Below are 26,716 nucleotides of genomic sequence, written 5' to 3' on the forward strand. Positions count from 1 at the left end.
GAGTTCATTGGTCTGGATCGAGCAGGTGAAAGTGGGAGTGACAGCCGCTGCGTGTGGTTGCATGTGGGGTGGGGTGGGGTGGGGTGCGGGAGGAGGAGTGACTTTCGGACAGTCACGCTCGCTGCCTCTAGCTCTGCCAGGGAGAACGGGAGACGGCCGGCCTAGCGGTTAGAGCTCCATCACGCAAACCTTCCTAAGGGGCCCCTTGGCCCGGGAATGCTGCCTAACCGGCCTGGAGTTTGGCCTGCAGCGCTGGTTTAAAATGCAGGACGTTGGGCGACGTGGACTCCTCCTCCACACCTCCTGCCCCGCAATCAGATTCCTTCTCGCTAGTAGCCAGGTCGAGGCCGGAGAAAGAGAGCCTCATGCTGTTGAGCCTACGACACCTCTCCTACTCGGGAGTAGACTCCTGTATGTACGAACAGCAGCTCCAGATCTGGCTGGTGAAGAAATCACCTGTATTGCAGCTCCCCTTTAGTCTAGGGATGTGCAAAAGGTAGTTCTAAAGATTTTCCGGACTTCAGTTCCCAAAAGATCCTGCCAGCATGGCCAGTGGTCACGAATGCTGGCAGCTGTAGCCCTAAACATGTGAAGATCTTTATGCCCATCCCTGCTTAGCAAAAGTGAGCAGGTAGCATCTGACAGCATGCAGCTGTATAAAGTTAAATGATGACCAGAAAGCACCATCTCACAGCTGGGTCCCAAGACATTTTGTTGACCTGAAGTGGAAAATCCAAATGACACTGAACACCCCCACCCCCACAAGTGTGCACACACACAATTAAAGTGGGGCCTGGTCCAGTGAGAAGTTCTGAGTAAGCTTCACTGTGTGTGGTAGAGGGGTGAGCAAAAGGATTCTTTTCACTCAGGTGGCACTTGTTCAGGAGAACTTCCTGCTGCATTGGGTCAGAGCATGTCTTCTATTTTACTGCATGCAAATTCAGCCTTCCAAACCAGCCAACTTGCCTTGCTTGGTGATAGTGGCTGATTGTATGCCTTAAGAATGTTTTTGCTTCTATGATACATTAGTCACCACCTAGCTAATAGTTCTTAGGGTAGCACACAGTAGAAACATAAATGAAATCCATAAATCAAAAGAGAAAATGTCTCAGCATTGGAGTGAAGAACTGGACAAACTTCTCAAAATTGCTGGAAGGGAGGCAAGGGCAGTGTTTGAAAGAGGTGTGAAGGAGGTCCAGCCTGCTTGGGGGCCCTGTTGCCTACCCTACAAGGAAGCTCTAAAAAGCATGGCAACAGGTTGCAGTTGCACAGTGGGAGGAGGAAAAGCAGTCTGTACATGCTCAGAGGTGCTGTGTTTTGTTATATATCCCATCTCCTGAGGAGAGGTGAGACCACAGGATGAAGAGCAATGCTTACCTACAAGAGGTCTTTTCCTACTTGGGTTGCTATCCTAGCTTCTAGGCCAGCTCCAGAAGCCCTCATATGTTAGGGAATTAGCTCTGCTAAAGAGCTGCAGCACAGATTTGGCCTTCCTGCAGTCAGAAATATGGCCAATGAGTACCTGTGGCAGAGGGCCAGAATTTGGCTGTGGCACCAAGAATGTCTACCAGAAGATCTGCCTGGCTCCCTTGATGCTCACCTTTAGGCTGTTTTCATTCCAACAAGCTTTGTTGTGCCTTTTCATTTTGCATATCCTGTTCTGCTGTTGTTGCCTTTCAAGAGTTTAACTTTGGGTTTTCTGGTGCTGATTTTTGTTTTGCTACTATGACCAAATATGTATCCTAATCTTGATCGTAGGTGGCTTAACTGCTTAAGATTTTTTCATAGAGACATGAAATATACATTTCTATCGTAAGTACATTCAAGAGGAATAATTTAGAAAGACAGCTCTTCTGCCCCCATAAGAAGAAGGCGGATTTCAAGAATATTGGCCAAAGCTGGAATCACCACTAGTGTGGGGAATTGCAGTCCAGAAACATCTGGAAGGGCACATGTTGGCCAGCTGTGCCCTCCTTCAAGATCAAGAGACCTTCTCTTAGCAGCAGCTTCAGTGTAGGTACTGCACCCTCAGATGCTTGTGTTTTCCATAATTACCATCCCCAGTGACAAACCTACCTCCATGTTTCTATTTTGGTGCTGAAACAGCAGATGCCCTTGACACCTGTGATTAATGGCACCTAAGTGACAGAAGTGCTAATTTGTTTCTTTCAATAGAACATACAAGCCTCTGGGATCTATTAGAAAGTGCCTTGACAGCAAACCAAACAGCAAACATGTTGCATGTGTGTGTGCATGCGCGTGTGCATGTGTGAGACAAAGGCACCTGCTGAGGCATTCAGCCAGAAGTGTGCAGCTGAAGCTGAGGCGTGTGTGTGAAACTGCAGGTTACTGCAGAGTGAGTCCACTGGATTACCTGAAGTGGACCAGACATGGCAGCTTCACTGACAGCGCTCCTGAGTGCGGGTGGAGAACCTCTTTCTGCTCAAGGGCCAAATTCCATGGTGGAGAAGCCTTTCCAGTGGTGAGCTGGTAAAAGGGGTCAGAAATGCCAGCATATTGTGCTTGCTTTACTGGTTTAGGAGAGGCATTTCACCCTAGGACATGTGGGGCCAGCATGTAAAGCCTGGAAAGCCAACTCATGAACCATGGTCAGGTCAAAGGAGGTGCTGCTGTGTGGGGAGCCCCCAGGACTGGGTTTGGACTCTGCAGCAGCTATATTGAGGCTCCAGGCCTGAGGTTCTCCATCACTACCTTGGAGCTCCCCAACCTAGAATTGTTGGTCCCAGTAAACAAGCATAAGAACCCAAGGGCAGACCTGGTAGATTGGATCAAGGCTGCGTCTTGGTTCTGTTCCCACTGTGGCCAACCAGGGGCCCACAAGAAACCCACAATCAAGACAGGGATGCAATAGCACCCAAGTTCCCCAGCAACTGGGATGCATTGGCACACTGCCTCTGGATGTAACATATCACCATCAAGGAACCCAAACAAGAGAGCTGCTGAAGTTGCAGATTCCCCCTGCTCTGATAGACTGGCTCCATCTCAGAAGCTGCTGGGTCAAGATTCTGTGCGGACTGAGAAGCATCTAGGCAGCCAGTGAAAGCAGGCCAGAATTGGTCCTGTATGTTTGAACCTTCTGGTCTTAATTATTAGTCTGGCTGCTGCATTTTGCACAAGCTGCAGTTTCTGAACAGTCTTTGAGGGTAGCTCCGTGTATTGCAGTAATAAAGTTTAGAGAATACTGGAGCAGAGCTTACTGAGCCCAGGCTATCTCTGTCCAGAAAGGGGTATAGGTGGGCCACCATGCCACTGAGACTGGGGATCTAGGTAGGAGCAGAACTGCTGTGATGCAATAGCCCCATTCCCAGCTCAGACAGTTGCCCCAGAAGGATGCCATGGTCAATGGTACTGAGAGATCCAGGAGTATCAAGAAGGTCACATTCCCCCTGTCTTTGTTCCCACTCAGGTCATCATACAGGTGACCAAAGCTGCTTTTAGCCTGAGCCCTGACTGAAATGGATCCAGATAATCACTCTCATCCAGGAGTGCCTGGAGCTGGTTGGCCTCCACCTGATGAAGGACCTTGTCCAGGAAGGGAACATTTGCCTAAAGTTGTTAGGATCCTCCAGGTCCAAGGAGGGCTTCAGGAGTGTCACTGCCTCTTTCAGACAGCACAGAACCACTTCCTCTTGCAAAGAGGCATTAATCACCTCCTTGGCCCAGTGGGCAATTCTCCTTGCTAGCTTTTATAAACCACAAGGGGCAAGGATCCAGTACAGATGTGGTTGTATAAACCTGTCCAAGTAACCTGTCAGCACCCTCAAACTGAACCTTTTGGAACTCTTCCAAAAAACTTAGCCAAGCTGTGTTCTGGGTACCTCACCTGATGCAACAGCTGTAATATTGGAGTCTGTCCCAGTGGATGCAAGAAATTTTACCCAGGAAATCCTTAGTAAATTAATTACAGTGGGCTTCAGACAGGGCTATGATGTTCTTGGGACCACCATGTAATCAGCCCCAAATGGCCCCAAAGGAAGATTGAGTAAAGGCAGCAAGGTGCTGTTTCTTTGCCAGTCTCACTTTCCCTAGATATACGTGACTAAAGGCACATACCAAGACTCAGTTGCATCTACTAGGAAGTTTTTCCTGTCTGCACCTAGGCTGTTTCATTGTTCTCAGCTCCACTTGTATGAACTGTACTACCAAGAGGACATTCAGAAGTGATTGGGACAAACACCCAGGCCATCCCTGTATTCAACAGGTTGAACAAGAATTCAATGGGACTGCCAGCTGTACTAACCCAGGAGCCTTCTGGAAAATATCCAGATCCAGGGCTGGACTATTTTAATGGGTCCCCCATCCTTCCTAATAATAATCTAAATCTCAGCAAGCAGCAATTTGACCACAACAAAGGGATGCATTCAAAGTCCTCCACCCTCAGATATGCCCATACCCAGTTGGGAAAACAAACCAAAAGCAAATTGTGGCCTGGTGGAACATACCCATCTATGTAATGGGTTTAATGGAAGCCTGGGATAGATAAAAATTGCAATGACTTGGATGTGGTTAGTTTGTCCTGGAAGCAATGCTGAGTTGAGTTAGCAGCCCAAGCGTTGTTCTGTATCTCAAGGGGATGAGGGAAGTTTTTCTGATCGTGTCAAAAGCATTCCAGGTGAGAGTAGTGTGAATAAGGATAACATCAACTAAATGAGGCTGAGCCTTTGCTGCACTCGGATCTGCAGCCTCTCCCTGCCAATGCAAGAAAATCTGGATGGTGCAGAGTTTCTTTGAGGCTACCTCCCTATGGTAAATGCTACCATTGGGTAGCTCAGCAAGAGGCAAAATGCAGCACAGAGAAAACTAGCTGGTCTGTGAAGATCATGACTCAATTGCAAAAGCTCTCTGCCAAGGACGTGGACCCTCTTCCAGTCTAAGGCTACATTTCATTTTGGAGAAGGTCTTGCAGCCGCATTCGAGTGACAGGTGACATTCAAGATGAAAAGGACTGGGCCAGAATGCCAGAATATTTTAATTTATTTAATATTTAAGGTGCTTATTGCCAGTTATTAAATCTTGGAAGAGGCATCTCAAAGTTTTAGAATGGGGCAAAGAATGCAACAGCTGGGAAAACAGCAAACAATGGGTGGTGGGGATAAAGGACCAGAGCCATCTGTGGAATCCCAGAAGACCAGATGGGGACAGCAGAGGTCCACCCTCTCTGCTCTAGGCATATAACCATTGGGCAGTGTGTTGGAAACCTCAGCGGGCCTCTTTTTGCTACAGTCCAGAAGGGCAAACCAGGGAGCAGGGCAAATTCTTCAGCGGATGGCTGCAGCTGACTGAGCCCATCTCCGCAGCAGTATGGTTAACATTTGCAGCATGCCCCCAGAACAGCCACTAAAAACCACTGCACACATTACAACCACAACATGATGTGCGTACCCGCTATGTTTGTTCTCTGAAGTCTGTGCGTTCATTTCCAAGCACTACATTTAGGAAGCATGGGGTCAGGGGGAACTGTCTTTCCCTTAGAGTCATTCCACCAGCTTGGAATTGTCTATCTCAAAGGGCAGGTGGGCCAGATGCTTTGCAGGACAGCCCCTTTTATTTTTGACAATTAGCTGTGATGAGACTTGGAGCCTAAAATGTCTGGCACTTTCCTAGTCTATATTGCCTGGTCTTCCCTAGTCCTACCTGGAGATGCCAGAAGTTGAACTGGGGAGCTTTTGCATGCAGAATCGGCACTCTGCCACCGAGCTATGGCGTTTCCCCAACTCATGGGCCCCAGCTGCCCCAGATCAGCCCAAGAGCCGCATCTCTTAAAACTGGAGCCTGTGGCCTGACATTACCAAGGAAGCGAGCAACAAACTGGGCATTAGGCACAGAATCCTGCATCCTGATCAACAAAACTATTTCCCACTGACTCTCCAAGTTGTCTACCCCTGCAGCACCACCACTTTCCAGCCATCTGCTCTCCTAGAGCTGGTCCCCCTGTTTCCCCCAACTGCCTTCAGTGTCCAGAACTCCCTCCAGGGTGCCCTTGTCCCCAGTCGAAAAGAGACCCTAGGAAAGCCTTCTGTGAGCTGGTTCCTCCAGATGTTTTAGGCCACAAGTCCCCCAGTCCTTGAGAATTGACCGCGTTGGCTAATGTGGATGCATTAGTTAGCCCCCAACACCTCTGGAGGGAACCAAGTTGCTGGCCCTGATCTCCACTGGAGATGCCAGGGGGTGTACCAGGGACTGTCAGCATACAAAGCAGCTGTTCTGTCACTGAGCTGCAGCCCTTCCCCATTTTCAAATGTGCTTTTGATTGCATGTACATGTACGCCAATGAGCCTGCCAGATCCTTGTTTTCCATCACATTGGCATTTTGCATCTACCTGCCCTGTGGTTTTGTGGCTGTCCTGATCAGACAGCACGGAGCATAGAGCGCTGGGTGCCAAGTGACCAGAAAAAATAAGCCTGGCCTGCCCCTGCATCTTTAGCAACACCTTGCTCTGCAGAAATTGCCAGGTAAAGCTTTTCCAGGCATGGAGCTTGGTGTAGTCCTTGACTAACAGCTGCCTGTATCTGGCAAGTTTATAGAGAAACCCAGCCAGAGGGGCTAGCTGAAAATTGCAGTGGACTTTTCTTGTTGGCAACTTATCTACAGCTAGATCATTTCTGCCATGCCCCTTCCTATCCATGCATTACTCATGGAGACAGAAAAAGCCTTTACAGTAACAGACCAAACAATTCATTTCACTACAGTAACAGAGCATGTAAATTAATTGCAAATCAGATGGTATTGGCCATTAAGACACAGTATCAGCTGATTAACCAGCAATGCAGAGGTCAAAGACAAAACGGCCAGACCTTTCCAATGCATTGAAACATTCACAAACACACAGCTGATAACCACTCTCCTCTCACCTTCACACATGCACATAACTGCAAAATGCAGGAAGCAGCAACCAGGTTTCTTATAACCTCCAAGCACGGATCACTCTCACACTCAGACACTCATTGTAGCGCAATTTTTAGGGCTCCAAGAGAGTCCAGGGTGTGTGTATGCTGAGGGGGTATTTTTATTCCTTTCGTCTGTGCTTTGATTGTTCCTGAAGGCCTGTGGAAGCTCCAGGTATGTTAATGGGAAAGCTATGTGCCACTCCCATTATAGGCCATCCCCAACCATCCCTCTGATCAAGATCTCCCCAGAATGTTGGGTGCTGTGTGGCATCACACCCCAGTACAATTACCTGTGATAATTCATGCAAATAGGATTTTGCTATGCCACAAGGTAAATCTCTCTTTTTGGCTGCTTACACCTCAAGCCAGAGTTTGGCTACTTTCACCACCAACATGACAACCAAAACAAAATCATCTTCCCTTAAATTGGGAATGCAATTAGAAAAAACCCTCTGCTAATTCAGTGCCTCTTCAATCCTCAAGTTGCAAGCCAGGTGCTCTCCTTCTCAGCAGCTACCCTTCCTTTCTGCCTGATGGATAGTGATGTGTAACCACATACACACTTTCAGGGCTGACCTCTCTCTGTTTCTCCCTGTAGGCACCTGGATGAGACACAGCCAGAACTACTCTGGCTCTCTTACGAATGGCTTCTCTTCATCCTGCCCAGACCCAAGCCCTGCAGGTGGGGGTGGGGGTGAGGGCCCCCCACCTTCCTCGAATAGCCTGATGACAACCCTCACTTCCCGCAAGAAGAAGAGAGCCATGGCCGAGACTCGGGGTACCATCAAGGTGGATCTTCCCAATCAGCAGCGCACTGTGGTGAGTGAGGCACTTGGATAACAGCATATAGAGAAGGGGCCATTCATGGTTCCTGTTGATCATCATGAACCTGTGTCACATCCTTTTATGCAGGTGGGGGAACCTGCTGCCCTCTAAATGTTGCTGGACTACCACTCCTATCACCCTGGCCTTTGATGCTGTCTGGGGCTGATGGTAGCTAGAGTCCAACATCCGAAGTTGCCTGCCCCCCAACTCCTGCTTTAAGACAGGGGTCGAAGGGGTTATGACTGGGTCAAACCCCAATTTAAATTAGCAGCATTTTAGTTCAGCAGACTTGCTACTTTTTATGTTTCTTCACATTTTTAAGGGAAAAAAAAGATGAAGAGGAAAAGAGAGAGGGAAAGAGACAGAGAGACAGAATAGGAAAAAGTCAGAAAGAGAGAGGAGAAGCAAAACAAAGAGGAAGAATGAAAGAGAAGGAAGAGGACATATTGGGAAAAAGTAAAAATCAAAGAAGTTCTTGTTATTTCTAAGTTGAGGATAAAGGTGAATTTCTCACCATTTTAACAAATCAGTTTGATGTACTAAGATTTTCTTTTAATCTTTTGCTCTATTTTATTGTATGTTATTAGTTTTAGATTTGTTTGTAAGCTACCCTGAGCAACTCACTTTTAAGCAGAAAGGCAGGATATAACCTATGAACCACAACTTACTTGGATTTTTATCATCAACATCTGAGGCTTTCCTCTGAGTGGCAACTCTTAGGAGAGCCTTCTCAGTGGCAGCCCTCCAAATGTGAAATGATGCCCCACTGAGGCCACCACCATTGTCACTTTTCAGCAGCAGGCTGAGATGGCCTTCTATGCTGAGACATTTGGAGACATCCAAGGATATTTAATGGCTTGAGGGGCATAGCCATGCCATGTGTTTCATAGGTCTATGCTGTATCATATAATTTTTGGTGTTAAATTCTTATTAGATTTTATATTGTAGAAAACGTTTCTGGTGTTTAATTTTATTGGCTGTTTTATGAACTGTTGTAAACTGCCCAAAGAACTTAGTCTATTGGGTGGTATATAAATGAAATTAATAATCATAATAAATATATAATCCTAGGTTGGGAAAAGATGAGTGTTACTACTTTGGAAGAAAAACCTGTACTGAAAGACAGATTATAAATATTTTAAATAAATACCATAAAATAATGGTTCTCTAATAAAGCCTAGCATTGGGGCCCTGTGATTCCCATTTTAGAGGTGGGAGAACTGAGGCTGAGTATGGCCATTTGGTGAGTCCAGAAAGATAGAAGAGTCCTTGACTGGACTATGGGACCATAGGGTCAGGGACTACCGTGAGTACCCTTGAATCAGAGCTGGAGCAAAACAAAACAATCTGCTGAAATGTCAAAATGAGGATTTTCATTTCAAAATTTGGCCTCAGTATTTATTTTTTGTGTGGTGTCCAATATGAAAATGCCCTAAGCTGTCAGTGATCATATACTGTCACATATCAAAGATGAGTCATTAAATGTACTGCAGGCTGTTGAATCCCAGCTGTCAAAATACCAAATATTCTGCATCAGCCATCAAGTGCTCTAAAACATAAGAACCAAACATCAAAATAAGCTGCTGTTATGCATCAAACTTCTGTCCAATACTGGATATCAGAATTCACCAATTTGAGGAGAACACGGCCAATTTGCCAAACCCCAGATCCAAACTAACCTGTTGCCATCTAGTAAGTACCAGTGGTCAGAAAACTAAGTTGGGGAGGCTGAAGCCAGGAATTTCCAGTTGTTCAGGAAAGCTCCCAGCTCAGATAGGTTGACTTTTATATAGTCCTTCCTGCCCAGGAAGGGCCAATGGTCAGCTGGTGTCTGGAATCCAAGAAAACCTGCCGGTCACTCCAGATGTTCCAAGGTGCAGTTTTGATCACTCACCACTTGGGGGAAGTTCTATGGAGATAGTCAAAGGCTCTCAGTGCTCTTTGCAGGAGCTTCTGATTGTAAATGTCTGGCCAGTTTGGAATTTGTACCCAGGCTTTGTAAGACGGTGGTCCTCACTGACCCATCTTCCACATGGATGAATGAATGCAGCTGAAGAGTGCAGTGATCAGCACCTGCTGGCAGCAAGGAGAAAAGCAGAACTCATTGAGGGCAATTCCACATTGCCCCCTGGTGCCCTCCCCTGCCCACACAGCTGCTTCCTGCTTCCTCCCAGGTGACTGTCCGGCCAGGTACAACAATCTACAGCTCTTTGGACAAGGCCCTGAAGGTGCGCGGGCTCAACCAGGACTGCTGCGTTGTCTACAAGAAAAGGAGAGATGGGTGAGTGAGTGTATCCCATTCAGGAGAGGCGGCTGCCATTGGCTGGGGGATGCTGAGGGGCATCCTCCAAGCTGGGTGCGGGGAGGAGCAAAGGAAAAGTAGCATTGTACAGCAAAGCCCATGTGTATGGACCCACACATGGCACAAAGAAGAAAACGCTCTTGGGAACCAGTGAAAAACATTTCCAGGCCAAGGTATTTCAGGGAAAAAAAACTTCTTTCCTCAGGGACCACTTATCTTTCGTTTGAAGGTACTGAAAAAAAGTATTTTTCCAATGTCTCTTCTGTGCTGAGAAGCTCACAAAGTGCATTGTTTTGGAATAAGCGACCCTTGAAGAAGGAAAAAGATTTCTTTCCAAATTGTGTTGGGTAGAATGAATATTTTCTGCAGGCCCCTGAGAACTTTATTATGTAACACACAAATGTCTTTCGCCTTGTAGAACACGTGTATATGCACATGCATGCACACTCGCATACACACGTCCTTTTCAGAAATCTCTTTACAGATATCAAAATTGGGTTTGCGGGCCAGGGCTGCCAAGGTGGGATGGTGTAATGTGGTGTCCTGCAACAGCAGGGGGTTGGATCTGATGGCCTTCATGGCCCCTTCCAACTCTACTATTCTGTGATTCTAAGGTGAGTACTAATTAACCAGCTGGCTAAGTGAAACTTCCAAATTCAGGGGCAACAGGCATGCCACTTGCTAGAAGACAACAGCAAGGAGGGCACTTTGACTTCAGCAGCATTGCGCTCAGCACTGTTGAAAGCAGGACACTGGGGTGGATCAGGGCTGCAGAACCTCATCAGGATCTCTGGGGTTCAGAGGACTGTGCCCCCTTAGGTGGTTCTTCCCCTAAAGTATTGGCATGCCTTTCTCTGAAGGTTACCAGCTGCAAAAGCTTCATGCTGCAAGATGCTGTGGGGAGTGACCCTGTTTGCCTTGGGCTCCGCTCAGCTCTGGCATGCGGCCTGCGAGTGGTGCCCTGAGATGGAACTCAGCCCTTCCTGCAGTGTGGTTGGCCTTGGGAAGACGGAGGGGAAATATGGCAGCACTCCTCAAATGTTTGAAAGGCTGTCACAGTGAGGAGGCCCAGGATCTCTTCCCGATCACCCCAGAGTGCAGGACACAGCGTAATGGGCTCAAGTTACCAGAAGCCAGAATCTGACTGGATATGAGGAAGAACTTCCTGCCAGTTAGAGCAGAATGACAATGGAACCAGTTCCCTAGGGAGGTCGTGGGCTCTCCCACACTGGAGGCATTCCAGATGCAGTGGACAGCCACCTGGTTTAACTGGGAGTCCTGCACTGAGCAGAGGGTTAGACCCGATTTCCAGCTCTGTGATTCTATAAAGGAGGTTCAACCCCAGCAGGCTAGATGAACCCTTGCTCCGTCCCAGTAAGGCTGCCCTGAATCTTGATGGGCACAGCTGCCAGGGCTGCCAGAGTTGTTCCCATGCATAGCCACATGGTTTGGCTCTCTGCCTTGCTCCAGGACTGTGCCAGCGCTGACCAGCTCCTTGGGAGGAATGCCGCCCATGCAGCTTAGAAACATATCAGGAAATCAGATTGTCTGGATGACTTTCATACACATTTTGCTTGAGTTTCTTTAGAAGATGTGTGCTCTGCCATCAGATACATTTTTCTGAACATCGGGATGGCTTAGACCAGTGGACTTGGCACCCTAATGTGTAAAATACTTTCCAAGCATTATTTGCTGAGAGGGACTCCTCCAGGACTAGAAGAAGCAGCAGCTGCCCTGGAACCCATCCTGCTGCTGCTGGAGATCCAAAAGCCTTGGTCCTTCCTTGCCTGATTGCTTTCCTTCCTCATCAGCCCCATGCCCCTTCCCTCCATTTCCTGCCTCTGCTGTCTTTTCTTCCTCTCTCCACCCTTTAAGATGGATAAGCAAGCTTCCACAGCTTTCTTGCCAGGATTCTCCTAACACCCCCTGCCAAGAAAAAAAGGGGGGGGACATGGAGGGGGTTTGCAAGCTCATGCAAGGAATTACTCAAACTTCAGATGGCAGGTCTGCCCGCAAGAACCCCCCTCACAGCAACATGGGCTTAGGGTGTGGGGACAGCTTTTATTGAATTTGTGAAGGGAGGAGGGCAGAATGTGAGCACTGTTTTTAGGTCCAGTCCAGACTGATACAGGTCTAGGCTGATTTGAGATGGATGGATTACAGCTTGAGTGCCATATTCTTGCTCCCACAAGTGGCATTTGCTTTTCAAAAACCTCCCTCCCCACATTAGCATACTTTTCCCTCCCTGCTCCAGGGCACCTCAGTATCCCCTCTTTCTGTGTGTTTTCTCTTCAGGCTCTTTCTTCCACCCCTAGGCCTCTGGGCTTCTAGCCCCATATCATGGAGGACCTCCTCCTGATTTTCCACCTGCCCCTCAGAGCTATGCCTCTCCTGAGGGCTGGGCTGAGGGGCGGACAACCTGCTGCCCTCTCGATGTCTTGGACTACAACCTGTGCAGGCCCAGAGTGTCAGCCCTGCTAGCCAGCACACCTGTGAGCTGCAGTCTGAAACATCAAGTCACCAGGTTGCCTCTCCCGTCTTGAGCATCTCTGTGAGGTTTGAATCCCAGCCAAGTGGACGGCCTTCCCCTCTCTCACTGAGGTGCCAGCAAACATCCTGCTGCTGGGACATCCATAAGGACTTCAGCCCAGCTCCGCCAATATTGTACTACCCAAGTGCAACAGGACAGGACCCCACCAGCCTTGCATCTGGTTAGCAGCTGTGGTGTAAAAAGGAACACTTAATATTAAATGTTAAGTATATAATGTATACTTGACTATACACTATATAGTTAATTACTTAAGTAAATACTTAGTATATATTCTTAAGAAAAGTTTTCATGTGAAAATACTGTGGATGTTTTCAGGGCGGAATGGGGATTATTTATTATGTCCCCAGCATCTACCCAACCCTGAGCACTTGGGATTCATCCACATGGAGAGTTGGTGGTGTGATTGTGGGGGGTGGAGGTCCTTTCTCTCCAGTACTTGTTACTCTGCCGTTCAACATTAAAGACAGGAAGCAGTCCTGGGAGAGCTGGCTTGGGGTCACACCACTGCATGGCGATTCCTCACTGCAGTTCTGTGTGCAGGCGAAAGACCATCACAGACTGGAACACTGACCTGGTCAGCCTGGAGGGGGCCGAGCTCTCTGTGGAAGTTCTGGAGGATGTTCCGCTGACTATGCACAACTTTGTGAGTCTTGGATGACAGCATTTTCCTTGGTCAGATGTACCCTAGCCCTGTCCTGGAAAGATTGGATGTAAAGCAGCATGGGGGGATTACTAGTGGCCCTCCAGGGGTTATTGTTGGACTACACCTTCTAGCATCCCAAGCATTGCCTATGCCCTTTTGGGCCAATGGGAGTTGGAGTTTAACATCATCCAGAGCTTCCTCACCTCTATTATGAAAGCACACTATCCCGTCTCCCTACCCAAAAACAGTCTACAGAAACAGACTCGCCCACTGTTTCTCTGTGCATGCAGCAAAATCCCCTGGCAGTCCTTCATGGGCTGTACCATCACAGAGGAGAGGTAAGCAACATAAAAGGCTCATTACACTGTTCTTGTTCTTTTATAGGTGCAACCTTAGATCAGCCTTCCCCAAGCACACCCACCAGATGTGTTGAACTACTCTTCTCATCAACCTACTAACATGATTCCGCTTGGTGGGAGTGATGGGGAGTGTAGTCAACCAGTGTGGAAAGTGCTAGGCTGCATCAGAGTCCACTCCAAACCTCACCATGTTCCTGTGCAGACCCACAGACAACCCCCAGCACCTCAGAAAGCACCCCTGACCTGACACCCTGTCCAGCTTCTACCTCTCTGACCGCATCCAATTTCTTGGGCAGGTCCGGAAGACCTTCTTCAGCATTGCCTTTTGTGATTTCTGCCTTAAGTTCATGTTCCATGGTTTCCGCTGCCAGACGTGCGGCTACAAGTTCCACGAGCACTGCAGCAGCCGCGTGCCGACGGTTTGCGTGGATCTCGCCACTACGCATAAGCCGTGAGTATCCCTCGGAGTGCTGTCCCCCAGCATCTGGGCAGAAGTTCCAGGAAGTGCCTCAGCACCCATTGATTTATGCATGTGGGATAGAAATATAATAAATACATCTCTCTCATTGTGGAACTCAAGGTGGCTTCATGCTGTTCCCAGGGGGTCTTTTCTCCAAGTACAGGCCAGCCCCAGCCCTGCTTAGCTTCAACATGATGGGTGCCTGATGTGCCTTCAAGCCATAAAGCATCATTTCTCTCCCCTGCAGTGTTTACAGTCATGAGTTGTGGCAGTACCCTGCCTTGTGGTCTGACAGTGTCCCTGCCACTCCAGCCCAGCTCAGCCACGAACCCATCACTCCACATGTGATCAGGTAAGAGAGGCTGACTACCCGAGTGCACAGAATGCCTGCGTTCAAACTCACCACCAGGGAGCAGTGTGGAACCACATGAAATTCTGGCCACTGGATTGTAACACTTCTTCCTGTTCCCTGGCATCTTAGGGACAATTCCAGGTGAAACCTGGAAGGATCATATCAGATGAAAGAACCCAGTTTGAGTGTCTGCAAAAATCCCTTTCCCCATTTCTTTTTCTAAGGCTGTTCATGCACTGACCCTAAGACAGTGGTTCCCTTTTCTATGCCTCACACCCCTAGAAAATGTTTGATTTAAGTTCATGCCCCCTACAAAAGTAATATCACATTTGAAGATGAAGAAAGCAAATTTCTAATTTTGAACCTCAAATTGAACCACATACAGAGCTGCAAGTGAACAAATTGAACTAACAAAAATAAGCTTTTAACTCAGTGGATAAAATTCAAATATACATTCAGCAATTAGAAAAAATGTAAACACTAAAAACAATCCTAATGGTGAACATAACATTCAATGACTTCTTTGTTCCTGCCTCTCATTCACAATTTTGTCAAAACATGGAACTTTCTTGCTGATTGTGATTTGCAAGTCTGCCAGTGGATTCAGATGATTCCTAGATTTTGTCTTGGTTGACAAAAGAGAACTGAATCCAAATGCAAACAAAATAATAATACATAATTTTATTATTGGGATAATGTTTGGTGGAAACAGTTGCAATTCGCCAATTTTGGTGTATCACGAAACAGCCTTCCTCTTTGTTGCACCCCCTGCAATGCCATCGCTCACCCCCTAGAGGTGCAGGCACCCCAGGCTGGGAACTCCTGCCCTAAGGGAAGCTGCTCCTACCCTCAGCATGCACACACCTGCTTTTTGTGGCATCTTGCCAGTTGAAGGGATCTGGAGATCTCAAAAGTGTGCACGTTGCTTAAGTGCATTGGCCTAACAGAGATATAACCCCAGCCCTCCCCAGCCTGGTGCTGTTGGACAACTGCTTCTGAGGTTTGTGACCATGCTGGCTGGGGCTGATGGACACTGAAGTCCAGAGCAACTAGAGGGCACCAGGCTGGGAAAGGCTGAATTCAGCAACAATGGAGTTTGGATTTTCTTTCCAAAAAAATTTCCAAAACAAGATGGTTATCAAGCAGTGGTTACATGCCCAACAATTCACGCAACACTCACACGACCTCAAAAAACTTGATTTTTGAACAAGTAGCCTTTAGGCTTGACTCAAAATGGAGCACTACATGGATATTTGGAGTATATGCATACTCATCATTGATCAGAATAGTATGTTTTGTTAAATATTAACACAAATGGAACTGGTTCTGGGGATCCCCTTTTTTCTTCAATACCATTCAAATATTGTATTTTCCCTTTTTTCAGTGGTGTGGTTTGGTTGTTTTTGTATTGCACAATAAAAATCAAATTTTTTAAAAATTACCTTTTTAAAGAGGAAGATTGTAGGCTTCCTGTTTTCCAAAGGCAGCTCCATGGGATGCGGGGTGGGGGTGGAAACAGGGACAGCCTTGAGTCTGAGAGTGTGCTTGTGCGGCTTTTCTGGCAGTGGACTAGGCTGTCTTCAACATCCCGAGCGAGGGGTGCAGCCTTCGCAGAGTGCCCGGAAAGTCACCCCTTCCTCCATCTCCCCTTGCAGCCCTCGCAAGCAGTCGCCCCCCCGCTCCGAAGCCTTCAGCTTCCCCAGCCCTCTCAGCGATGGGCAGTGCCTGCAGCGCCACCGCTCCACTTCCACTCCCAACGTCCACATGGTCAGCACCACCAGCCCTGTGGACGGCAACATCCTTGAGGTGAGGCCAGCATCTCTGGGGACAGGAGGGGGTGCCCCTGCCCCACCCCGGGGAAAGGGAGCAAGGGCATTCGTGTCTGCCAGAGGAACCTAGCAATGGGCACACCTGCTCCCCAAGACAGGCTTCCTGTCAGCAACAGCTCCTGGCCCCTGAGCCACTCCAGGCTGAGAGCCTCTGAGCATTCATGCAGCCCCCTGTCCTCAGGGTCACTGCCCCCATTTCATCACCCTCATTGCCACTTTGCATTTATAGCCCATCTTTCTTCCTCTTGTGAGGAACCCGAGGCAGTTTACATAGCTCCATTTTATCCCCACAGCAACAACCCTGTGAGGTAGGCTGAGCTGAGATTCTGTGACTGGCCCAAAGTCACCCAGCGGCTGAGTGGGGACTCGCACCCAGATCTCCCTGTCCCAGGCCTGCGCTCTTAAGCACCGCACCACAGTGGCCCTCAGCTTGGCCAAGCTGCAGTTCGATGCCTGGCAGGCTTGCGGCCCCCTCTGCCCACTCCCCTCCCTTTGTCTTGCGGAGCCTCTGGGCCCTCCCTCCTTTGTGTCACATGGAGACGTCCAGCCCCAGCAGCCGCCAGAGACCCCAGGAGATGCAGTGGGGGCTGGCAGTTCACCTGCTTTGCATGCAGGAGGTTTTGAGTTCAGCCCCTGGCATTGCCATCTAAAAGAACCTCTCATAACGTGAAGATTCACTAGCATCCACTAATTAACTTTAACATTAGTTACTTTACAATTAAATAGTATTAGGTAATTAAATACATAATTGGGTAATTAATTATTAACCAATGGGCATTCATTCACAATGCTTCTTTGTAGTAATTCACATTAGTTAATAATATATCTTAATTGTTGTGAGCTGCCCAGCCAACCTCTGCTGTTGGGCAGTATAGGCATGTAATAAATAAAATGAATATATCAGCATAAACATCCATTGGTATTCATTAATAGCAACTGAACTTACTTGTTTCATCCATCTATTTATTGATGACCCCAGAGCAGCCTGGCCAGGAGGTGGGCTGGCCCACTCCCACAGCTGAGCTGGGAGAGCTGCTCTGGCAAGCAATGTCCAGCTGGGGTGTCAAGTCAGCCGGTGAGATCCATGCACCAATTCCCGCTCTTCCGTGTGTTGAGGATCTGAGCCCCAGCTGCCAGGAACTCCCTCCTCCCTCCCAGCCCCTTTGCTCCATTCTCATGACTTTGGAAGTTTGCAAACCTTCAGGCAGAATACAAAATACTTTTACAAAGTATGTGGATTCTCTGGGACCATGGTACTCAGTTCAGTGTACCACAGAACGGAAGGAGGAAGGACAACCAGAAGGGAGTCAGGGCAGCCCCATTGCCTTAGCAGAATCTTCTCTGTGCTAACCCAGTAGCCCAGACAAGGCTGGACAACATGTGGTCCTCCCAGTAGCCCAGCTGGAGGCCTTCTCCTTGATAGGTTGGCTTTCTTTGTGCAGGGGAATGTCATAAGAGATGCATTATTCAGTTACGGGAATGGTCTGAAGTGGTACAACCTGGATACATTAGGGCTGGCATTCCCCAGGGAACAAAGGGTCAAGGTGCGGCTGAACTCACTTCATGCCATCCTGCACCGATTCTCTAGCCCTGCCACCAAGCTCTGACTTCTGCCTTTTCTTTTCCAGATTGTGAGCAAGGGCCACATTGCAGAGGGTGAGTGAGGGGGTCTCCACGAGAGGGAGGCTAGGCAGTTGTGGGGCGGGGTGAGGGTCTGTGTGCTGCAGAGTCCAGGTGGTGGGGAACAGGAAAGAGGTCTCCTGGCATGCAGAGGCGCCTGCCAGGCCATTTCAGTTGACAACCTGAAATCCTGGTATTATGAGACTCACAGAATTCAGGATTGGCAGTGCCACTCTTTTTCATAAGTCTCTCTCTCCATTTGAAAGTTCCTTAACTTTTAGTAAGGAAGTGCAGGTATGTCTGTGTGGAACCCACTGAAGTGAAACCGTGTGCCTTGCTTTTGCTACAGCTGCAGGTGGGCCAGAGGTACCTCCTCGCACCCCACCACCTCCTCCTGTCTCCAGCATGGCTGCTGTTTCTTCTGGCCGACGCTCCCCACACCCTAAGTCCCCTGGCGAGTCCCCAAGGGAGCGCAAGGCTCCTACCGAAGACAAGAAGAAACCGGTGAGTGTTGTTGGGGAGATGGGTGAGGTGGCACAAGCCGCTGGGCAGCGGCTGCCACAAGATGGCAGCCACCAGAAGGCATGTTGTTGGTAGCAAGAGGCAAGAAGAAGAGCTTTCTATACTCTGCTAGAAGTGTTTTGGGGGTGTAATGGCTGGGACTGGGCTTGGGACGAGGATGGTGTTTCTGGGCTGCTGAGGCTGGGAGTTTGTGATGAGCCACCGGGTGCAGAGGAACAGTGCATAGTTGCGGAGTGGTTGACCCGGAGTCCTGGCTTCCTACAGAAATCCTTGGGGTACCGGGACTCGAGTTACTACTGGGAGGTGTCCCCCAATGAGGTAACCATGCAGAAGCGCATTGGGGCCGGGTCCTTTGGCACCGTCTTCAAGGGTCGCTGGCACGGAGATGTGGCCATCAAGATTCTCAAGGTCACCAACCCCACCAGCGAGCAAGTGCAGGCCTTCAAGAATGAGATGCAGGTGCTCAGGTAGGACCCAGGGGCCTCCTGGTGTCCAAAGGTGGGGTGCAGTGGCCGTTTGGGGGAAGAGGGGGTTGGATTGCTGGCTGAGATGCCTTTGACGCTTCCGCCACCCCCCACAGGAAAACACGCCATGTGAACATCCTGCTCTTCATGGGCTTCATGACGCGTCCCAGCTTCGCAATTATCACCCAGTGGTGCGAAGGCAACAGCCTCTACCAGCACCTCCATGTGCAGGAGACGCCGCTGGAGATGGTGCAGCGGATCGATGTGGCCCGGCAGACGGCACAGGGCATGGAGTGAGTGCAAATGTGGGGGCTGAGGTGGGCAGCCTCCAGGTGGCTCCCACTGCAGCTCCAGGCCACATCAGGGAGGATGGGAATGAAAGTCCAAAACATCTGGGGGGAATCAGGTTGGGGAAGGCCTCCTGAGGGCATCTGGCTTCCTAGAGCAGGTGATGGGGCCTCGGGATGTGCCGGCCTGCAGTTCCTATCGCCAGTGGTTATGCTGGCAAGGCTGACGGGAGGTACAAGCCAAAACATCTACAGAGCCTTCAGCATCCCACACCTGCCTTGGTGGAGGCCTGTGATAATAGGCTGAGTGTCTCCAAAGACCAGTTGCTGTGAGGGGCTCTCAGCTTGCGGCTGTACTTACAGGCTTCCTGAATGCATTTGGCTGGCCACAGGGGGAACAGGAGACATGACCAGTGGACTCTGCCTTTCCAACAGGGCTTTTCTTTCCTTGTTAAGAGCTGAAGCTACAAAGCAGGGTGGGCGGGGAGGGGGGTTTGAGAGGCTTGGTGGGCCCAGCTCCACCAGTGGCCTCACTAGGCCAGTGTTCTGTTCCCACAGTGGCCCCCAGATTCCCAACAGGGAATCAGGAAGCAGGACATGAGCTCCCACAACTGGTATTCAGTACACAGCCTCTGAAATTTGTCCCAAGCACTGGCAACATTGAGTTTGCACAGCTGGGTAGTGGCTAGGGCCGGGAGCAGAAGATGATGGGAAGACAGGCAAGCAAAGGCAGCTTTCCTGAAGAAAGACATGCCTAGATTAAGGAAACACCACTGTAAAAGGTTGACACTGCCTGACTCCTGGGGGCCTGCCACAAATGCCTGCAGCCACCAGCAGTCCTGATGACGGGCTGGGCCTTGGCCAGCTCCCCCAACCTGGTGCCCTCCAGATATGTCTGACTGCAACTTCCAGAAGTCTGCCTAGGGAACTGTTCCTTGACCTGCAGAGCCACTGGTGTAAGCTCAGCCTCTGGGAGTAGCTTTAGGAAGGTTCAGTGGGACAGTCTGGAGCAGGTTCCAGCCAATGCTCCAAAGGGATTGAAACGAGTGCTGTTGTGGATGTTTTTGTCCCAAGAAAGAGGGTGATTCTAACATTATTTATTTGTACTACTCATAAAATAGCTTTTCTCAAGTGTTTGATAATTTTCAAACATGATCTTAATATGAAGAAAAGCCTGATAAAGCCAAAGGATATAAAACTTAACAAATGTGCCAGAATCAGGCATAAGAAATAAAAACCACATTGCAGGAACTAAAATAATGGGACTAAGAATTTTTAAAATGACATTAAAAACCTTTCATGTCATTTTAAAATATTAAAATAACTTGGAAGATCTGGATTCTGGTTTGCACCCAGTCATGGAGGTCACTGGGTGACTTCGGGCCAGTCACAGAGTCTCAGTCTAACCTACCTTGCAGGTTTGTTGTTGTGAGGATAAAAATGGGAAGAGAACCTTGCAAGCTGCTTTGGGTTCCTTGTAAGTGGAAGGAAAGCGGGATATGAATGTTCTGTAACGATAATAGCAGCCTGGGAGAATACTGAAAAGATGGCAGAGTGAGTGCCAGGCAAGCCTCCCTTGGGAGAAAGGGGGGCCACCACCCCAAAGGCCCCTTCCTTCCTTCCTTCACTGCTGCATTCTGGGCCTCCGAAGGAGTTGCCCATACAAGGGGCTCTGTGGATGCTCTTCAGGCATGGTCAGGGGTATATGAGGGGGATGTTCAATCATGTGCTCAGGGGCTGCCATGTTCAAGCAGCAGCAGACACTTGTGTGGCATGTGAACCACACGTGTGCTGTTCCAGGGCTGCTGAAGACAGAAGGAAAAAGGATGTTTTAAAGGAGGAAGCCTTGGTGCACCTGTCCTCATGGACAGTGCGACATGCTTGGAAATGACCGGTCTTTCTCTCTTTCTACCAGTTACCTTCACGCAAAGAACATTATCCACCGGGACCTCAAATCCAACAGTATCCTTCCCTGTCCCCATACAGGTGGGGAGTTCAGAAAGGTCTTCTTGCCAAGGGAGGCTTGAGTTACTTGGAGTTCTCAGATTAATGAAATAATAATGAAAGGCTGATGAAATAATGATGACAGAGCACAGGGGGTAGGGAAGGTGTAGGCCCAAACCCTCTGGAGGTCTGCCGCTCCCATCTTCCTCCACCATTGGCTGTTCTGGCTAGGGCTGGTGGGAACTGTAGGCCAGAAGATCTGGAAACAGAGCAGAAGGGGAGTTTCTTGTTGCTCGGCCTCCACGTGAGAGAGTGTTCCCAGAATGGCAGAAGTACTGGTAAGGAAAAGTGATTTCTCGGCGTGGAGGTAGGGATAGGATGCATCTTGGGCCCAATGCTTGTGGCTGAACTGAGGGCAGTCACCTCATGCTGAGGCCTATGTATAAGTCCTTCACCCGCTGCCTTCAGATATCTTCCTGCATGAAGGCCTGACGGTGAAAATTGGCGACTTTGGCCTTGCCACAGTGAAGACGCGCTGGAGCGGCTCACAGCAGGTGGAGCAGCCCAGTGGCTCCATACTCTGGATGGTGAGCGTGGCAGGGGGCAAGGCCTGCAAAGGGCTTGTAACTTAGAGGTGGGCTGGGTAGATGTTGAATGGGGGGGGGGATAATAGAGGAGATAAACTGCATGTCTGCTTCCTCCCCCCCCCCCCCCGTGACCAAAACTGAATGCCATTCCTCTTGGCTCCCGCAGGCCCCCGAAGTGATCCGAATGCAGGACCCCAACCCCTACAGCTTCCAGTCTGATGTCTACTCTTACGGAGTTGTTCTCTATGAGCTCCTCTCTGGGACCCTTCCCTACAGTCACATCAACAACCGGGACCAGGTAAGGAAGGGAGGAAGGCCTGGGAACCGGTGGCTTCTTGGGCCCATTGAGAGCTTGCAGGAACAGGTTTTGCAGTGTGCCCGAAATCTTCCCCAACGCTGCTGTCCTGTGAATTGTTCCGTGCAGCCAGCAGGTGGCACCAGAGGGATTTTGCAAAACTGCTCCTGGGCCTCTCCTCTGCTTCCACCACTTTGGGGCATCTACCATGTTTTTCCAGGGGTTCCACTTTCCCCGGAGAGGAGGTGGGAAAAGAGGGACAAAGGCTGTTTATATCCTGGGAGGTTCCTTTGTGCTGCATTTGTTGTAAGGATGCTTCTCCCCTCCTTTCAGATTATATTCATGGTTGGAAGGGGCTACCTGTCCCCTGACCTTAGTAAGGTGGCCAGCAATTGCCCCAAAGCCATGCGCAGGCTGATGGGAGACTGCCTTAAATTCAAGCGCGAGGAGAGGCCCCTCTTCCCTCAGGTGAGTTCCTGGTGATGCAGCATAGTGGCTCTTCTTGGGTCTGCAGATTCTGAAAACCCAGGTGTTGTGTGAGAAAGGACTCTGCTCCTTCCGTCCAGAACATGCTGATGGCAATTTTCATCAGGTGCCCTAGTATTATACAACCAGGAAAAAGACTTCTGCCTATCCACTTTCCCCACCCCATGCCTCATTGGGCATTCTTCTATCCTGCTCTGCCCCCCCTCATGTCCCCTTATGGAGCCAGTGGGGAGTTGAGGGCCTCAGTTCTGCAAGGGACGTATCAGAACTCCCCAGGCAGCATGGACAAGAGGCAATCCACGCATGCACAGATGTGTGACCCTTTTAATCTAGCATTGTGTTTAGCCATTCACCTTGCCCAATCTGGTTGGGCAGATGGGTTGGACTCCATCCACCATCATCCACAGCCAGCCTTGTAGTCTGGTTGCCCATCTAGTAGGCAACAGACTGGAGAAGACATATCCCAGTCATCTGGGAAAACTACCTTATAACTAAAGCTGCATGGAGTCTGTGCAAATAAAAAATAACAATTCAAAATACAGAGTCTAGGACATCCAAATTCTGTAAGAACCAACACTAAATTTTATTAGGTGTGGTATGCATAGATAGATATCAATATTGGTGTAGTATATTAATGTGCCTGATTTTTCCTTCCTTTTAAAATTAATTTTTAGTTCTTTACATCTTAGTTTTTAGTTCTTTACATCCCATGCTGGTAGCCATTGAGAGGGATGAGACATTACACAGCCCCAGGAAACTCCACTCTATTCTTGCCATGCTCTTTGAAAGTGTTATTCAGCAGATCCTCCAGCTTCTGAGACTCTAGCCTAATCTTCAAAATTATAAGGGAAGGTACTGGTTTTAAAACAGAAACAAACTTATACGTGAGTTTCTTAGGAATCAGTTGTGCAACCGGTATCACCACATTCTAACAGCTTCCCCAGAATTATGACATGCATTTCACATACACTCAGGCCATTGCTTGTAACAAGTAAGGAGATTGATTGTTTAAAGTTATAAAGGCAGATCTTGCCACTCAAACCTCCATGCTGTGATCTGAAATCTCTGCCCCTAAAGCCAGAAAGTCAAGGCACTGGCCAAGGATCTTCCAGGGATGAAGTGAGGAACTTGGAGGTGTTTAGGGCAGCCCTCTCCAACCTGGCATTCTCCAGGTGCCTTGGACTATAACTCCCAGCATTCCTAACCACTGGCTGGCTATAATGGGTGTTATAGTTCCCATGTTCCTGGTGAGCACCAAGTTGAGGAAGGCTGATGGAATAGGATAGGGTTCTGGCCTAACACCACCTTTTCTCTTCTTCCAGATTTTAGCTTCCATTGAGTCACTCCAGCATTCTTTGCCCAAGATTGAGCGCAGCGCTTCAGAGCCTGCACTCCACCGGGTGGCCCACAATGAAGAACTGACCTTCTTCGCTCTTCCACCTGCCCTGTGGCTCCGCAGCTAACATGGCCCCAGAGGAACTGCTCCCAAAGGCCATCTGCCCCCTTGAGACCAGTGCCTGCTGCTCTCGGGGTTTCCTGCAGTGTGGAGATGGAAGGACCAGTCAGTCTGAGGAGGGCAGCCAGAGGCCCCCAATCTTCTCTATGCACAGAGGGAGACACTTAAGCACTGCAGGGGGTCTTCCATGTGAAGCATCTCCAGCTCTCACCCTCCTGTCCCATCAAGATCGCCAAAGTAGCAAACACACTGGAATGTCTCCATGCTTGGGCGACTCTGGCTCCATCTTCCCCAACTCTATTTTTTTAATGGGTCTCATCCTGTTTCAGGGTTGTTTTATTTTTGTGGGGGTTGGAAAGTTGACTAGGAGAGGGGTACAAATAAAAATGTCAAAACTGAACCCCAAACCATGATCCAGTCTGTGGATTTGGCAGGCATCGCTATGCCATGGAGACAAGATAGAGATATTGCAGGAGGGGGCGTGATGAATCAGAGGCCAAGCCCTGTCTGGTTCATTCATGTGTTACTCCATCCATACCTGAGACGGTTCCCCAGCAGTCTTGTTCATGGTGCAAAGAAAGGGCATTTTCCTCAAACTCAAGGATTCTGCTAGTGGCCGACTACACTGTGGAAGGTGGGACTGGGGACCTTCCAGGTGTCTGATGAGCAGAGCTTCCTCAGTTCCCTACATATGCCTGCTGCCAAGCTCTAGTTTGCATCTGTGCATATACCTGTCCATTGCATTTACAAGGAGCTAAAATGCTGGATCTTCAATAGTTGTTTGTGGCCGGCCAGCCCTAGAAGCCTCCTTGCATCTCTTTCCAGGTATGTGCACAGCTAGGGCTGTGCTCCATGGCAAAGCCCTGGTGCCAGAGCTTCACAACGTTCAGCGGTCATCCTCTGTGCCTCTGGCTTTCAAATGCAGTGCCTTAAATGGCATCAGACAATCTAGGGAAAGGGTACGTATTTCTGAAGGGGCAAGCTTTTTTCCTCACCTGCAAAGCACAGAGGCGGTCCCAAGTGGCAGACCATGGGTTGCATTAAAGCAATGTTCTCCAACCTGTATCCCTGACCATGTTTTGGAGCACAACTTCCATCAGAACCAGTCAACATGGCCAGTAGCTGGGGATGATGAGAGGTTGTGCTCCAAAATACCTTGAGACCCAGGTTGGGGCAAACTGTATTAAAGGGAGGCAACCTGCCCAAATTCTCTGACTAAACTGACTCCATCAAACCAGGGAAGGTATGGAGTATGAGTGCAGATGGTTGTTCAGGTCTGTAAGCCCACATTATTTCCTTCCAGGCCTGCTACATACAACTGCTTTTGATCCTTGGTGTGCAGAGAGCAGGAAGTGCTTGGGCATGCCACAGAGGCATGACAAATGTCTAAAACAGGGTGAAGAGGTGCTCTTGCCTTTGCTCCCCAGGGAAGGAGCAGTTTGCAGGGGAATGTAAGAAGAGCTGCGGTGCTTCAGCCCAAGGAACCCTAATCCAGCATTCTGTTCCTTCAGTGGCTTACCAGATGCCTGCAGGAAATGTAGAAGCAGGACATGAGGGCCATCGCAGTACGCTCGCTTGTGTTTCCCAGCAGCCAGAATAGAAGCATAATGCCTCCAATCCTGGAGGTAGCTTATAGCCACTAAGACTGGTGGATCCATTTATTCCACTCGTCATTTAAAGCCATCCAAATTAGTGTCCACCACCACTTCTCATACAAGCATATTCCATAGCTTAAATAAACACTGTTTACTTCTCTCACCACTGGGATGCACTAGATGATGCCGTTGAGTTGTACTATTATGAGAGGGGAAAATTCCACCTAGTCTGCTTTCTCCACACCACACACATAGCTATGCATGTCTATCCTCCCTCTGTGGAATTCACCTTTTTCACAGCAACCATCCATTGGTTCTGCATTTTCATCAAGCTGTCTACTACAATGCCAAAGCCCCTTTCCGATCAAGCAGGTTGGCCCCCATCAGTGCCTGTGCAAAATCAAGATTTTCACCCACAATGCATGCAGCAGCTTTTACTAGTTTACATTGAAACACACCCGCCATTTTAACGCCCATTCTGCCAGCCTGGAGATATCCTTTTAGAGTGCTTCACAATCCTTTTGTTTTAACCATGCTACATAATTTGGGGTAATCAGTGAACTTGGCCATCTCACAGTTCACCCCAAATCCACATTATGAACTAGTTAAAAAGCATCAGTTTTGATTCAGATCCTTAGGAGGGCCCCACTCTTTAAATCCTTCTAGTGTGGAAACTGTCCATTATATTCCTACTCTGTGCTTTATGTTCTTTAACCAATCAATCCGATGACCTCTCTAATTACCTCATAATGGACAGGTTTGTTTGAAAGACTTTGGCCAGGAATTTTATTAAAAACTTTTTGAAAGTCTAAATACGCAAGTGTCTGGTCAATCACCTCATCCACATGCTTGTTGATAAACATTTAATGAGACAGAATGTACCTTTGCAGATGATTCATCTTCAGCAAGTCTTAGCTTCCCACAGTGCCTGACAAAAATATTCACTACTACCTCCCCTTTGATTTTTCCATGGTCTGTTGTGCCACAACCTGGAAGTGAAATGGGTTTAATTGGCATTGTTACCATTTCATGGATACAAGCTCCTTAGCACTGTGAAGTTGCAGAAGTTTTTTTTATTATGGCACTTGGTAGAAGCACCATTGGCAGTAGTTACAGCTGCAAGTCTTTTGGGGAATTTCTCAATCAGCTTTGCCCATTTGCACCTGTCAGTGTTTGCCCATTCTTGGAAAAAGTATTCCAGCTTTGATAGGTTGGAGAGGGATCCATAGT

General features: G+C 48.8%; 1 protein-coding gene across 1 annotated transcript; it reads left to right on the forward strand.

Annotated features, from left to right (window-relative positions):
- Window positions 1-26,299, forward strand: ARAF (A-Raf proto-oncogene, serine/threonine kinase). The gene is made up of 16 exons (XM_044431255.1): window positions 1-25; window positions 7,508-7,728; window positions 9,909-10,015; window positions 13,128-13,230; window positions 13,886-14,040; window positions 14,297-14,401; window positions 16,057-16,207; window positions 17,859-17,886; window positions 18,200-18,354; window positions 18,637-18,839; window positions 18,953-19,129; window positions 21,039-21,085; window positions 21,536-21,654; window positions 21,821-21,952; window positions 22,283-22,417; window positions 23,758-26,299. The coding sequence occupies exons 2-16, from the start codon at window positions 7,516-7,518 to the stop codon at window positions 23,896-23,898; spliced, it is 1,971 nt and encodes a 656-aa protein (XP_044287190.1). The 5' UTR covers window positions 1-25; window positions 7,508-7,515; the 3' UTR covers window positions 23,899-26,299.
- The last annotated feature ends 417 nt before the right edge of the window (window positions 26,300-26,716 follow it).

The sequence above is a fragment of the Varanus komodoensis genome, unplaced genomic scaffold, assembly GCF_004798865.1.
Source record: "Varanus komodoensis strain SLA01 unplaced genomic scaffold, ASM479886v1 scaffold22, whole genome shotgun sequence".
Lineage (NCBI taxonomy): Eukaryota > Metazoa > Chordata > Lepidosauria > Squamata > Varanidae > Varanus > Varanus komodoensis.